The 16425-nt window shown below is 39.0% G+C and overlaps 1 protein-coding gene across 7 annotated transcripts in view; it reads left to right on the top strand.

Moving 5' to 3' along the window:
- Positions 1 to 16425, top strand: part of LOC127632189 (elastin-like) — a 90159-nt gene that overhangs the window by 42087 nt on the left and 31647 nt on the right. For 6 of the 7 annotated variants that reach the window (XM_052110787.1, XM_052110785.1, XM_052110782.1 and 3 more), the window contains exons 13-22: positions 142 to 219; positions 1213 to 1251; positions 1351 to 1434; positions 1584 to 1634; positions 2057 to 2128; positions 2245 to 2316; positions 5760 to 5789; positions 5883 to 5927; positions 6037 to 6147; positions 16343 to 16378. In XM_052110787.1, coding sequence (XP_051966747.1) covers positions 142 to 219; positions 1213 to 1251; positions 1351 to 1434; positions 1584 to 1634; positions 2057 to 2128; positions 2245 to 2316; positions 5760 to 5789; positions 5883 to 5927; positions 6037 to 6147; positions 16343 to 16378 — 618 coding nt within the window. The remainder of the gene's footprint in view (positions 1 to 141; positions 220 to 1212; positions 1252 to 1350; positions 1435 to 1583; positions 1635 to 2056; positions 2129 to 2244; positions 2317 to 5759; positions 5790 to 5882; positions 5928 to 6036; positions 6148 to 16342; positions 16379 to 16425) is intronic. The other variant, XM_052110788.1, reaches the window with a different exon arrangement.

Below are 16425 nucleotides of genomic sequence, written 5' to 3'. Positions count from 1 at the left end.
TGTCCTTAGAACATAAATATGCAGCTTGCATTATTTAAAAAATATTAATGATCAATAAATCTTGGTATTGTTGATGATAAATTTGTTTCAGTCAATCTTCACTGAAATTCACAACGCTAATAATAGTTATTTTCACTGTAGGTGGCCGTGGACCATATGGTGGACCACTGCAGCAAGGATTATTTCATGGATACCCCCTAAAATCTCCCAAAACCCCAGGTAGAATATTTGAATCTTTTGATCTGACTGCACAAAGCCTGCTCAGCACAGCTTCACCTCTCTTTGAAAATGTGGCATTTTAATGCATATTGTAGTTTCAAAGCTATTAAGTAATTTAGAATGTCTTTCATCATCTGCTCCAGATGTAACACATCTATACTGGTTCACATTGCTATTCATCTATATTTGAAGTTGATTTTTCTCCAGTGCATAGAAATGTTGTGTGATTACTTCTACATCGAGGTTCAACAGTTGAAGCGTTCAATTAATTCGTTTCCAGCACTAACCCAACACTGACGATTCGCCCCTTGTGGGAGGGTCTTCCTCGTGAGGAAAATGTCTTGACAGAGTTCATAGAGGTTTCATATTCAAAGCTAAAAATGATTTCCGTTAATGTTTCCATTCGAAGCTTTGAAATGAAAGACATCAGTGCATTATCAAACTTAATGATGGACAAGGAATGCATCCAGTAAAATGAGGAGAAATTGATTGTGATATTAATTTGTGTGCCTCTAGTGAAACATAGTTCAACACCAAACCCACTCATTTGTTCAGATAAAAACAGGATATAATGTGACAAATAATTTGTGGTAATGAAAATGATCATTTTTAGAATAACTTGGTATCTGTTTCTTTATATTACAGCTGTGATATGCAATATATTTGACAATCCTGCTGGTTTCAGCTGATTTAAGTTGATCCCACAGCCTAGCCAAGCTGGTGTCCAGCTGATTTAGTTGAGCCAGATTTAGCCAGAACAGCTGAGAGTAACCTATCCCCAATCCCCCTAACCTTTAAACATAAGTGCCCCAAACCCCTCTAAAACCATCAAACCAAACCACCCTGACTAGTGAGCTAGCTTGGTGACCAACTAAGATCAGTAAACCACCCGATGCTGCTTTAAGCAGGGAACATAACAGCGTTTTAGTATATGTCTGAAAATAATGATTGTACATTGTGTGATAACAGTTTTACACTATCACGTTTTAACAGGTGCTGGGTCTCCATACTCTGGTGGTAAACTTCCATATGGTAGGTTATAGCAGCAACCTCTTGCGAACAGCATGTGTAGAATCCCTTGTGTGTAATGTGTTTTAGCTTGCATGCTAATTCTCACCTGATATGCCAAAGGTTTCGGGGGCTTTGTTGGAGGCGCGGGACTCCCTGGTGGGAAAGCAGGAGCTGGCTCCAAGCCGGGTTATCCCACTGGGACTGGTGTGTTATATCACAGCAAACACATTCTAATAATCACAATGCAGTATAGACACTAACATCACTTTACATGGATGCAAACAGCTCACACGTGCTGCAATGATGCCATCAGCACAAATACATGACCAATGATGTGCTCTCTGTGGATGTAGGTATGGGGTCTCTAGGGTTCTCTGCTGCACAGGCCAAAGCTGCTAAATATGGTAATAAATCACAATGCTTCACCTTCCTTCATCTGTAACAACATTGTATTAATTTATCAAATGATTTTCAGAAAGCCACATGACCTAAGGTCAAGCCACAACGAAGACATAAAGCTTGTGATTCAGTCCAAAAATCTGAGTCAACAGTGAAAATCTGGAATATAAAATCTAATTGAAACCTTAAAATAAACAGAAAGTTGATTTGGGGGTTTTGAAAATGTAAAATGATAATAACATTTGACACATTGTCCATGTTTACTGCTTTTACAAAATATTTCCTAGACATAATGAAATTCATGTTAATTTTTCAATTAAAAATATGATTTGTAACATTTGTAATGAGAAAACTGAATTAAATAAAAACATAGCAAAATAAAATAATTTTTCCTCAGACTTTGTGTTTCCCCTTTGTGGTTCCTCAGGTGCAGGCGCTGGTTTAGGTGGTGTTGGAGCTGTGCCGGGTGGTGCTGGTGGACTTTACCCAGGAGCAGGAGGTGAGAATGCATTTTCCTTATTGAGCCCCCAAAACCATCATCATTTTAAAGCAATAGTTTAAAACTGTTAATCATTTACTCATCCAGCTTATTCAATGTTTATGTATTTTCCTCAGGTACTGGAGCTGGTTTAGGTGGTGTTGGAGCTGTGCCAGGTGGTGCTGGTGGACTTTACCCTGGGGCAGGAGGTGAGAACGCATTTTTCTTAAAGGGTCATGAAACACAAAAAAAAAATTCTAGATGAGCATTAATGCAGAAAAACCACCCTTCCCTCTCATCATCGTCGCCCCACCTCTGAGGGTCGTGCTTCAGCCAGGTTTACGATGGGAGTTGGGCAGGAGAAGAGAAGAGGCGCATAATTAATAAGCCACGTTTGGGCAGCAGGGGAATGAGGTACACCTGATTTGTGTTTAGCCTCATCACCGCTGCCAAATAAACACAGAATGTGCCTCTTCTCGGGCAGCTGGTTTCTATTATCCATGTGCGCACACATTGGCATCCTTGCACGCCCATGAGCAGAGCAGGGAGTGTTGGAACGAGTTAGATGCATTGCCTGACCTGCCATTCAGACCTCTGGCATGACGCGTCACCTGGAAGGACAGCAAGTGTTGCGGCCGAGGGGCTAAAGGCCGGGCTGCCTTCCCCTCTCACCTGCCGCAGGCCTGAGAAGACAGCCTGCTAAGGAAACTGCCGACCCACGTGCCTCAGACCAAGGAGGGGAGTGCGTGCTGCTGTCGGACCCCGTTCATGCCTGTGGTTGGTTGAGGCTTTCATATTCATTCGTTTTCCCACCCGGGTGCAAGCGAGAGGGAGCGCCGGCCCTGAGATCCCCTATAAACCCACTCTGACCATAAGGCCTGGTTGAGGAAGTAGTATTTCCATGTGGGAGGTGAGGAAGATGCACCTACTGCTCTGAAATCTGTGTCTGGATAGGAGGTGCCACTGGGCGATGCTTGGGGAGGGGGGGAATGTGGCGGAATGACCCACTCCTCACTCTCGTCATCTTCGTCCCGCCTCTAAGGGCCGTCCTTCAGCCAGGTTCATGATGGGAGTTGGGCAGGAGAAGAGAAAATGCGCAATATAAATAAGCCACGTCTGAGCAGCGGGGAATGAGGCACACCTGATTTGTATTTAGCCTCATCACCACTCGTCATCACCAAATAAATGCAGAGTGCACCTCTTCTCTGTGAGCCGGCTTCTATTCTCCATGTGTGCACACACTGGCATCCTTGCAGGCCCCGGAGCAGAGCAGGGAGGGTTCGGCCAATTTAGATGCATCGTGAACCCGCTCCCTGGACCCTCAGCACAAATTAGATGTGTCGCTAGGGAGGACAGCTCACATTGCGAATGATGGGCTAGAGGCCCGGCCGCCTTCCCATCTCACCTGTCGCGGGCCTGGGAATACAGGCTGTCGGACCATGCTCGTACCTGGGCCATTCCATGGACTCTTCCCCGACCTTCACAGAACCCCATTTCACCATGAGGATACCAGATTCCCCTTTATTTTGATCACCATTCCCCCTTGACACTATTTATATAAATGTCTCTCCGAGGCTTGACACCAAACCCACTGTGTCTCATTCTCACCCACCACAGCAAATACATGTCTGGTTTCTTTCAACATTATTCATGAGACGGACACTTTCTTAACCACTTAATCCAAAATGACCATGCAGTCTATGTGGGTCCTTACGCCCCAGTACAGAGATTGGGGACACTATAATATAAAAACGCACAGTTTTTTGAATGAGATGTTAAACTGACTCTCTTTGGCCATAAAAATCCCAGGGCACTGGGTGTAACCCCAGTGTCCTGGCCAAATTCTACCCATTGGCCCTTATCAATCATGGTGTCCTAATAATCCCCATCCATGAATTGACTGTATCAATCTACTCTCCCCTCTTCACCAATCAGCTGGTGTGTGGTGAGTGTACTGGTGCACCATGGCGACTGACGCATCATCCATGTGGATGCTGCACATTGGTGGTGGTTGAGGAGAGCTTTGAGTGTAGTATCAGAAAAGTGCTACATAAATGTAACATTAATTCATTCATTTTAAGTATAATGGAGTTGCATGTTTTCTACTGCAATAATGACAGAGCATCATGCTCAGCATCAATGGCAGACACATTTGAAATGCTTGTGCAACAAGCAGTTTTAACTCCTTACAGTGAGTGTGTTAAGGGGCGGTCACGCTACAACTCATGCTCCATTCACTCCCACTTAAATGCAAGCTCATGCAAAGACATTTTGCACTGCGCTGCAGACAAAAAGTTCAAGTTTGCCGAACTCTGACTTGAGTATCTGGATGACAAGAAGACGTGTGGCCAATAGAACAACGAAACATCACACAATGACCTTGGCTAAATTCAAAGAAGACATATTTTAAAGCTGTGTTTTTATTGTTTTTGGGATGTGAGTAGATGGTATATTCTAACATTTGTAATTTATTAATTACTGTATTGAATCCAGAAACCCTAGCATGTGACATTATATTCGGGTCTGTTGCAATGTCCAAAATAAAATCCCATGCTCAAAACCTAGAGTGACCGGTGTTTAAATTGATCAAACCACTAACATGTGTGAAAAACATCTTGAAAATTATTTAATTTGCAAAAGCACATTCAAATATGTATATACTACAAATGTGAATGGCTTGTCTTTATATGTGTATTTAACAGTGTTGATATACTGTATGAACTGTGTGTGTATTTGTGGACTGTATTGTGTACTGTTACAAAACAGGGTAAATTCTATTTATTCATTTTGTTCCATACATTCGTAAATTACAGCTTGCATTTGTGAGAAACTTTGATACTTATAACTCCACCAAAGTGAAATCAAAATGACTGGATGAGAAAGACTTTTGCCCCCTCACTCCACTGCTTGTCATGCCCAATTTTGGGGCATTTTTCAAAACTCTGCTGTGAACTGAACTGTGCTGAAAAAGGGGGTTTCAGTAGCAGTCACTTAAAAATGGAGATAATTTACTCTTTTAAATATATATTTAAAGTGTATCCTACCACTATGTGTGTGCCCTTGGAGCTTGTCTGCAGCTGCAACCTTTTTTCAAGGAGTAGTTTACTTAAACTTTTAGATCATTTACTCTCCTCACACAAAGCTATCGTATTTTGAGGTGAACTATTGCTTTAGGAGAGGGCTATTAAATTCCTTTCCTGGAGGACCATACTCCAACTCTTCAATTCATTTTCAAGTAATCCCGAAGACCTTAATTAGCTTGTTCAAATGTGTTTGATTACGGTTGGAGCTAAACTCTGCAGGATAGGGGGGATAGGTTGATAATGCTGGTAACATACAATGTACTGTACACAGCTTTGAATATTTTCCTAATTTGAAGCAAATCCTGGATCTCTTTCTTATGTGCAAGTGCAGGTGTCCTTACACCTGCTCAAGTTAAGGCAGCTCATAATGTTATGAGTTAGTATATTGATAGATTATCCTGTTGTATTATGGGGGGGTCATATTTGATTTATTTACAATATACTGTCACATCCATCTTCCTACACACAAACAAATTACTAATCTCAATGTAGAGATTATCTAAAGCTTCTGACTGTGATTGTTTTGTTTTTACTTGGTGCTGGTGCTACTGGTATCGGTGGTGTGGCAGGCACAGGTGGACTCTTTCCTGGAGCAGCGGGTGAGATGCAAATTACCAGTCAATTTAATCATCAGATTAGGATGATAAAACAAGATTGGTAAATCTTGTTTGGCTGTTTCTCCATATTTCAAGGTACTGGTGCACTCTACGCTGCTCAGGCCAAAGCTGCTAAATATGGTAGGTACTTATCCATATTAAGAATCATTCTTATATATCTATGCCAATTGCAATGCAAACTGTAGCATACAAACTCTGATTGAGTCAGTATGGTCCTGTCTTACTCCAGGTGCTGCTGGAGTACCTGGTGGAGCTGGACTTGTCCCTGGGGGAGCTGGATTTGTTCCTGGTGGAGCAGGACTTGTTCCAGGGGCTGGAGGCGTTTACCCTGGAGCAGGAGGTAAAAATCAAAACTGTCAAGTCATTTTTATTTGTATAGCACTTTTCACAACACACATAATTTCAAAGCAGCTTTACAGAATATCATGCGTTAACAGAAAATGAAACTGTAATATCTCAGAGACAGCATTGTGTAGTTTATTCAATATTATTGTAAATTGTGTATACAAATACATTACTAAATAGTTAAATAATAATTGTATTTAGAACACTAGTGAGCAAGCCGAAGGCGACTCTGGCAAGTAACAAAAAACTCTATAAGATGTTGGTTATCCCTCTGGGGTCTGAGGGTGTTTTGGGCCCTGGAGATGTTTTGACATACCTTGACATTTGTGCGTTTTTCAGTTGCTTAAAAACATATTAATGGCTAATGTCTGATAACACTGTATTCAACACCAACTGGGCTACAATAATATGTGAGCAACATGTGTGTACATATTTGTATTTTTGAGAAAATAACGTTTATGCATGGTTTTTGAAAATCTAAACTTTTTAAGTAATTGAAATAAGGTCATATAACACATACTAAACATTTGTCCACAAGACTTTTGAGAACTGGATCTTGTAGCCTAGAGTTTTTGCTACAAAATTATGAGAAAACCATCCTGATCACTCATATTCAAAACAATATAGTAATTCAACTTTTGTAAGACACTTTTAGTGTTAGAAAGGTCATATGCGAGGAGGGGTGAACTATCATGAATATTGATTGTAATTCACACCTGAAGAAACAAAATACCCCTCCCCTGGGCCCATCAATGAGGAATGTGACAGAAAGAGAATGAATATGAGGAGACTTAATGATCAAAATCAAGTTTTAAGTTAAAAGAAGTAACCTGACTATACATTTTCTTTACTTAATGACTTTACTTAATTTTAGACCTACACTACCATTAAAAGAAGTCTCTTTTGCTCACCAAGGCTGCATTTATTTGATCCAAAATACAGTAAAAACATTGATATCATGAACAATTTTTACAATTTAAAAGAACAGTTTTCTATTTGAATATATTGTAAAATGCAATTTGTGATCAAAGCTGAATTTTCAGCATCATTACTGCAGTCTTCAGTGTCACATGATCATTCAGAAATCATTATAAGATGCTGATTTTCTAATATGGGCATATTTAAAGTGCATTTTACTCATTTACACCTGAACACATATTTGCAAGCACAAGCTTTGTTGATGATAATGAGGCAGAATAAACACTAAAAATATAAATAATTATATAATTAAATAATAATAATAGAAATATATATAAAAATATAATCTAAACATATTATTTTTATATCATATTACATATCATATTTATATCATACAGCGTGCAATTTAAATACCTGCTTTAGCCAAAACAGTATTTGAATGGAACTAAAACTTGCTTATTAGGACATATTTCAAATGTCAATACTCTGAATCCTGGCTGGCAAGTCTGGAAACAGTCCCACTAGTAAAATATGTACATGTTTATATCAAATATCATGTCAACTAATGAAAACTAAATGATTTACTCATCTGAAATAGTATACTCGGCTGGATCAAGTCACTCTTCAAAATACAAACGTTCATTGGAGTCCCGCTCTTCTTCTGAGGAAAATTTTAACTCTTCGTCACTATCCAGGAGTTTCCTCACCTGTGTATCTTGCGATCTTTCCAACACACAGAAAAGTGAATGAGCTTGATGTTTTTAAGATACAGTTGGGGGCGTGTACATTTGCCTTGATCGTCTCATCACATTAGCGTATAAATGGCGTGCTCTGCTGGTGGGTGGGATCACATTAGCTATAATTAGATGAACCGGTAAAAACTGTACATCACTTTGTTTCATACAGATTACATTGCAGGAGAATATTTGTTTTCAATTTGAATTATTTTATTTAAAAGTAGAAATCCTAAGCTTTCTTTAGACATATGTTTCATGTTTGTGTGATAAGTATTCGCGGAGATTCAGTTCATTTTTGTGACGTGTTTCGGAAATATGCTCGTGAACACAGAGACTGCTGAAAGCTCACCCTTTTTATTTTCTTTATTTTACAAAAGCACAAGGTTTTGTTGTTATTGTGAGTGTACACAAATAAAAGTAGACCCTTTATAGTCTCTAATGATGTTTTACACTTATCTGTATACCCAAATATGACAGAGTATTTTAAGTTGTTTCCGCTGTAATGCCGCCACTTCCGTCAACCCTAGAGGGTTAAAGGAGACCTAATACGCCCCTTTTTACATAGCTCTGGTCTCTGTGAATACAACCAGAGACAATGGTAACTTTAGCTGCATTAGCTGTGGAATCAGCTAACAAGCACATTCGATTTGCAAACATTCACAAAATATAAAGTGCGATATTTACATCTTCTGGATATAAAGCTGGAACACGAACAGTTGGTACCGATACATGCTTGAGAATCAGATTTTTTTTAAACCCTGCTTTATATTGACACTCATTCACAAAGCAGTCCGGTGTAAAATGATTTGCACAAATATACATGCATTTTTGTATGTTTTGGGACACATTTCCTTCAAAAACAAATCTTGTCCACAGCGTCTTCAGTGGCTCTGATGCCGGGAGTACATGAAGACTCTTATGTTCACTTTTACAGCCAACAACAGAACACTTATGACACTTACGAAGCTGAGACAGTATTCTGCTCACTGTATCTGCTCCAGCTCGGAAGAAAATGCCAGACTGTGCTCACTCACTCAGGGGAGGATCTATGATCTCGTCACCAGTCGTGAGAGTGGCCTGCTCTAATATGACGTCATTTTAGAGCAGAAAAGAAAACCATTCATTTTGACACACTGTTTTTGATTAATAGAAATATACGAAAGAGGAGTAGGTGGACTTTTATCATTGTAGTTTGGTTGTGTACACATACTGCCTACACACATTTATGTACAAACACCATGTAAAAGTTAATTTAGCATAATAGGTCCCCTTTAATGGAGAAAGATAACCTTTAAAATTTATAAACTAAGTAAGTTTTAAGGGTCAGTGTTTATACAAAGATTTAAAGTCCATTTTGGATTAACTACAGAAGTTCAAATAGATGCAATTTTCCTTGTTAATTTTTTATGCTAAACTTTTTTTTGGCAATTAATTGATTGGAGTGTAGTCCACCAATAAACAAAGGTGATGCAGGCAGAGATCAATGAGGTGCACCGCAGTTCAACCGGCAGGTCATTTCGGTGAGGTTCGATGGGGTCCATCCTAAATCCAAGGTTCAGACAGTGGCATATTAATTATCTAATGTCTAACAGATAGAGTTGGCATCAGTTCATCCTCTGAAGTTCATCGTAAAAACACTGAAGTGATGTCTGGCTAGCACTGGCTGTAATTTGTCATTGTCACTCAGCGACATGTAGCAGTGGAGTCTGACACCAAGCAGGAATGGAGCTGGATCTGGCCGGCTCTGGTATGAATCCTGAGGTTGAGACAGGGAAACAAATAGAATAGATTATGAGAAATCTTTCTGGTTCCGGCAGACCTAACTAAAGTAGCCTAATTATGAGTTAATGGATAACTTAGGAGTATGCCTCACTAAATGGATGAGCCTTTAGTCTAGACTTAAAGTGTAGTGTTTACGTCCTGAACAGTGTTAGGGAGACTATTCCATAGTTTTGGAGCCAAATAGAAAAAGGATCTACCACTTTGTGGATTTTAATACTCTAGGAAATTTTAGAAGGCCAGAATTTTGTGATGGAATATAGTTTGAAAGAAGGTCACTTAAGTACTGCAGAGCTAGACCATTCAAAGCTTCTATGTAGTTAGCAGTATTTTGTAATTAATATGAAATTTAACAGGTAGCTAGTGTAACGATGATAAAATGGAACTAATATGGTCATATTTCTTGGTTCTCGTCAGCACTCTGGCAGCTGCATTTTGAACCAATTGAAGTTTATTTATTGATCTTGCTGGACATCCTCCCAGTAATGCATTACAATAATCTAGTCTTGAGGTCATGAATGCAATCAGCCACAGAGAGCATGTGTCTGTAACTTAGCAATGAGGTGGAAAAATTTTGTTCTACAAACATTGAAAATGTGATTTTCAAAGGACAGATTGGTATATATAACACCTATGTTCGCTGTAGAAGACGATGTAACAGTACATCCCTTGAGAGTCAAATTATATTTTAGTGGCTTATTTTGAGAGTTTTTGGTCCAATAATTAGTACCTCTGTTATGTCGGAATTGAGTAGAAAGAAATTTCTGGCCATCCAATATTTGATTTCATTGATACACTATGCTATTTTGGAGAATTGTGAAATTTCGTTGGGTTTAGAAGAAATATAAAGTTGGGTATCGTCGACATAACAGTGGAAACTTACTCCACGATTCCTGATAATATCTCCAGGGGAAGCATACAGTTGAAGTCAGAGGCCAAATACATTTAAACAGGCTTTCCTGACATCATAGAAAACATTCCCTGTCTTAGGTCAGTTAGGATCACTACCGTAATTTCCGGACTATAAGCCGCAACTTTTTTCCCACGCTTTGAACCTCGCGGCTTATACAATGACGTGGCTAATATATGGATTTTTCCCGCTTTCAAATTTAATATAAAAAATAAAAAAATAAATAAAAAAAAAAAACATTCTGTGACGTGCTCAGTTTTTTGGCGGCGTGAAGCTTTCATTAGACCAATTGAAATTGCCGAACGGGTTAAGGTCAAAACAACTTTTTTGTTTACTGTTTAGATTAAATCGAGCGGCTCAAACTTCCCATCATTCTGATTACGGTAGTCATTTTGTCACCCTCACCATGGCAAAGACATGGAGAAACGCATATGATGCTGCTTTCAAGTTGAAGGCGATTGATCTGGCTGCTGCACGGGAGCTTGGTCTTAATGAGTCGATGATAAGACGCTGGAAACAGCAGCGTGAGGAATTGACTCAGCGCAAAAAGACAACTAAATCTGAGGCTATTCAACTCCGACACCGAAGGAGATGACTTCAGTGGTTTCATGTGCACAAGAGCAGGAAAATAGTGACCAATGACTTTCTTGGTAGGCTACTGTTTACTGCAAATGTTTTATTACAAGCCGTGTGTGGCAGCGGGGGCGTGGTCAAGCGTCCGTCCGGGAGAGAAAAGCTGTAAGGGCGCTTACACCTGCGCTAAATTATGTCTAACACCGGGGTCTTGACTGATTTCTTTTTCCCATGATTTCAATCAAAGAGACATTGAGTTTGAAGGTAGACCTTAAAATACATCCATGGGTACTGTCACGGTCCCTTGTTGTCTGCCCCGTGTCTCATTAGTCAATTGTCATGAACTACAATTCCCACAATTCCCAGCCCTAATCACTGCCAGCACTTTGTCATTGTCCTCACCTGTTTGTCGTTTAGTCATTTTTGTGTCTGTGTATTTAAACCCTGTTTGTTCCTCAGTCATCGTCGATCATTGTTTGTGGATGTCTGGATGTAGATGTTTTGCCTTGTTTACCCAGTTAGTCAATGTTACCTTTGCCCACTGTGAATGTTTCTCCAGCCCGTGTATTCTTTGGATGTTTTAGTTTTGTTTTTTCCATCATGGACGTTTCCTTGTCTTGTTTGTTCCAGTCTTGTTTGTTTTCACTTTTGTCAATAAAAACCCGCACTTAGATCACCCCTCGTCTGCCTCCTCCTGCTTACGTAACAGGTACACCTCAAATTCAGTGCACCTCCTATCAAAAGATAAATGTCTAAATGTCTAAAAACTTGACATCATTTTCTGGAATTTTCCAAGCTGCTTAAAGGCACAGTTAACTTAGTGTATGTAAACTTCTGGCCCACTGGAATTGTGATATAGTCAATTAAAAACAGTTGCTAGAAAAATTACTTGTGTCATGCACAAAGTAGATGTCCTAAATGACTTGCCAAAACTATAGTTTGCTAATATTAATCTGTGGAGTGGTAAAAAAAAAGTGTATGTACATTTCTGGATTCAATAGTATACAAGGAGAAGAGCAGAGGCCCTAAAACAGAACCCTGTGGCACTCCATACTTAACTTTTGTTTGATTTGACAATTCCTCATTTACACATACAAAGTGGTAGCTGTGGCTTCTTAATAAGCGGTTTGATAATTGCCATTTTAAAGTTTCTTGGGACATGTCCTAAGGCGAGCGAGGAGTATATAATATTAAGAAGAGTTTCTGAGATTACAGGGAATATATCTTTTGAGAGCTCAGTTAGTTTTGGATCTAACATACATGTTGTGGCTTTTGATTTTTTTGATAAGTTTTGTTTTCATGACCTATGACAGCGAAGGATTGAAGTTGCTCGTGAGGAAAATTATGAGACACTGTTTTCTGAGGTGCTGTGACAGTTGATTACATAATTCCATTACATTTATTTGATTTCTGATGATTTCTATATATCAGTAAAGAAATTCATGAAGTCATTACTATTGTGCTGGGACAGAATATCTGGTTCAGTCGAGGGTTTATTCTTAACCAATTTAGCCACAGTTCTGAATAAACACCTAGGATTTTTGTGGTTATTTTTAAGTAATGAATTTGCTTAAATATGCTGACCTGGCAGCTTTTAGTGCCTGTATGTAGCTTCAGACACTATCCTTCCATGCACCATGAAATACCTCAAATTTTGTATTCTTCCACTTGTGCTCCATTTTCCCAGCTGCTCTCTTGAGAGCATGAGTGTGATCATTGTACAGTTTTTTCTTTAATTTTCTTTCATTGAAGCGGGGCGACACTATCAAGAGTGCTAGAGAAGACTGTATTTATATTTTATGTTATTACATTTAGTTTTTCTAGACTTTTTGGCTTACTCAGTATGTGAGACAATTCTAGAAGATTAGTAGTGAAACTACTAAGTATCTTTAGTGACCAAAAGAAAAGTTCTACCTGAATGATAGCATGGTGTAGATTGAGTGGCATTAGCTGATTGTAGCAAACAAGAGACGAGGTAATGATCTGAGATGTCATCACTCTGTGGTAGAATTTCTATAGTATCAACATCCACTCCATATGACAGAATTATATCTAGAGTATGATTATGGTGATGAGTTGGTCCTGTCACATTTTGTCTGACTCCAAGAGAGTTGAAAATATCAATAAATGCTAATCTCAATGTGTCATTTTAATTAGATACGTGATTGTTGAAGTCACCAACAATTAAAGCAGTAGCTACTAGATCTGATAGAAAATGTGCAAATTCACCAAGGAAATCAGAATACAGCCCATTTTTATTTATATCTGACGGTGTCACATTAAGCATTATTAGTTCAAAAGACTTAAATTTATATCCTGTCCTCTGAGTAACACCAAAATCTTCACTGTAAATCATAGCAACACCTCCTCCTTGACCCTTCAGATGAGGCTCATTTTTATAATAGTAACCTGGGGGAGTAGATTCATTTAAACTAATATATTCAACCAGTTTAAGCCAGGTTTCAGTCAAACAGAATGCATCCAAACAATGATCTGTAATAATTTTATTTACAATTAATGCTTTGGTTGAAATAGATCTAATGTTTAGTAGCCCTAACTTTATATGATTTTTATCTTATTTGTTTTATTCCATGTTTGACCTTAATCCATTTTTTTCTAAATGATTTAGTGAGGGGTTCGTGTTTGCAAGTTCAGGGAACAGACAATCTCTCTATGTGATATCTAGATGATACAGTCTCTATGAGATATCTAGATGATACAGTCTCTATGAGATATCTAGGTGATACAGTCTCTATGTGTTGTAGTTTGTGTTACCAGTGTGATGTCTCAAGGCAGTTTGCAGATGCTCAGATTAACCAGTTTGTTTGCTTCCTGACCTGGGCCCCAGTTATTTAAATACTATTACTATTAAGACTATGAGCCAAATTACTAGAGAGGAGAGTAGTACTTTCCCAGGAGGGATGGAGTCTGTCTCTCTTTAGCAGGTCAGGTCTACCCCAAAAACTCTTCCAATTGTCTATAAATCCTATTCCAGTGACACTGACCTACTATAAACCTTGTCACCATGATGAGCAGGGCATTGGCCAGAACATATTACACTGTCTGGCATTGTTTTTGTAAGTTCACACATCCTTTACACAATATCTGTAGTGATCTCGGACTGGCGAAGCCATACATCGTTAGTGCCAACATGAATGACAATTTTAGAAAATCTATGTTTAGCATTAGCCAACATTTGTATATTTCATCTGATGTTAGATGCCTGAGCCTCCGAAATGCATTTAAAAATAGTGGCTTGAGACTCTATTTCATAAGGCTGTTTCAACAGGATTCTCAGTGGGTGCGTCACTGAGAGGGGAGAATCGCCTGGAAACCCTAACAGGAATGGGAGAGTGATGTTGCTTTGCTGAGCAAGTATGCCACAGAGACATCTCCCAAACACCCTGCTGCAGGGGCTCTACAGCCAGATCCAAAGTGTGTTGCTCGCTGTACTACCCACATCTGAAACAGTATCTACCGGAACAGTATCTCACTGACCTGCACTAGCTTTCGGATGCATGTCTCTAAATCTAACCCTCTCTATCAGCCAGACTAATTCCTTACATTTATCACATGTAATTCCCTCACTGCTGATTCCCTTACTGCTGACGGAAGAAGCTCTGGTAAACATGTAGTATGCATTGCAGGAAGCAATAACAAGAGCGGATTCCACGACTTACTGAAATAGTTTGTTGTTGTTCTTGGTTGTTCTTGAGTGGCGAGGGTTTCAGATCGATGTGGTTCCTGATCTGTAAAATGTTTGGGATTGATGCAATAATCTGTGTAAAACACAGAGGAGAAAACGAATGCACACAGTCGAGACGCGAGATGTAGTCAAGCAGGATAAAAAGAAAAAATGTGGTAAAATTGCAAAGGATAAAATGATGAATGTATTTGAATAAGCAATGCTAAAAAGGTTAGCATGCTACAAATACAGACTCGTGCAGCGTGCAGCAACCGGAACAGGAAGTGATCAGTCTGTCTGTACAGACTGACCATACACCCAAAAGACTGAATAATTGCTTTGTAAATGTTGTTGCAGCCAATAAATGTCTTGTCCCAAATGACACCCTTTAGCCTTTGTGGTCTGTCACAAAGAGTCCACAATAGTCAATATGATTTTTGCCAAATAAGATGTGTTCTTTATAACTTTCATCTTTTATCCTGGAACAACATATCTGTTGAAGAAATATTGTTATAATGATATCCCTGGGAATTATTTAAGGCCCAGTGTTTCCCAACCCTGTTCCTGGACACACACCAACAATACAAGTTTTCAATACCACTTTATCTAACATGCATGATTCAACTCGTCAGCTCGTTAGCAGTGTGTTCCAAGACCTGAAATGAATGCGACAGGCCAGAGAGACGCCAAACTGTGTACTGTTGGTGTGCCATCTGGAACAGGGTTGGGAAACACTGCTTTAAACTACCCCATTACCTGTCTCTAAATTCTGATTTTGTAGCAATAAGGATGTAGATCAAGGATCATGTCCTACATATAGTGTGTTCCAGACAACTTGTTCATTGAAACTGTGCTTGAATTCTGATGTTCAACTTGTTGAAAATCATTCAACCCCGACATTAGTAAGAAGTATCATTTTAAGTTATTTATTAGATGGTGGCAACTAAGGTATTTTTGAGAAGGCAAAAATGTTATTATAATGTAATATTTAATAATGCGTTTCATCATCTGTTTTTAAAGCGAATGCATGCATTTTGTGTTCGTGACATGTTCGTGCTTTTGCAATAACTGGCACAGGAACACATCATTTTCTTGTTGAGTTAAGGCATTTTGTGGTGTGTGTCCATGTATTATTGACTTGATTGAATTGAGGTCAGAAGTGGGTAATTTTATCTTTGGTATTCCCACCTCTGACCTCTTCTGGAATGTGGGATTAATGGCACAAAATTAATCACAAAATGCAACATAGACTATTTTGTAATATTCTTCTGTGAAGTATGCACCAATCCAGGATCACCAAAAGGGTGCACTACAGTCACAAAGGGGGCACTTGTAGGCACCATTTAAATAACCAAATATCAAATGGGACACCCTGCAGTCTCATGGACTTCTCAGACATGAGCGAGTGAATTCAATGCAAGTCCACATCCAGTGTGCCGATTGGTACTGGGTCAATGTGTCCACAATGTGAGACATCTATAAAAAAAATAATTGCTCTCATATTCACTATAAAGGTGACTATATTTGGCATGTAGTTCAATGGCTATGGAAGCAACTCAACAGAATTTATTTCTGCTTTATTTCCAAGGTCTTACACCCGCTCAAGCCAAAGCAGCTAAATATGGTAAAAGTTCAATTTTACTTGTATAAGTTGACTGAATGGTAGAACCT

The sequence above is a fragment of the Xyrauchen texanus genome, chromosome 38 (assembly GCF_025860055.1).
Source record: "Xyrauchen texanus isolate HMW12.3.18 chromosome 38, RBS_HiC_50CHRs, whole genome shotgun sequence".
Classification (NCBI taxonomy): Eukaryota; Metazoa; Chordata; class Actinopteri; order Cypriniformes; family Catostomidae; genus Xyrauchen; species Xyrauchen texanus.
The sequence above is the reverse complement of the archived record's forward strand: the minus strand, read 5'-3'. Positions and strand labels throughout refer to the sequence as shown.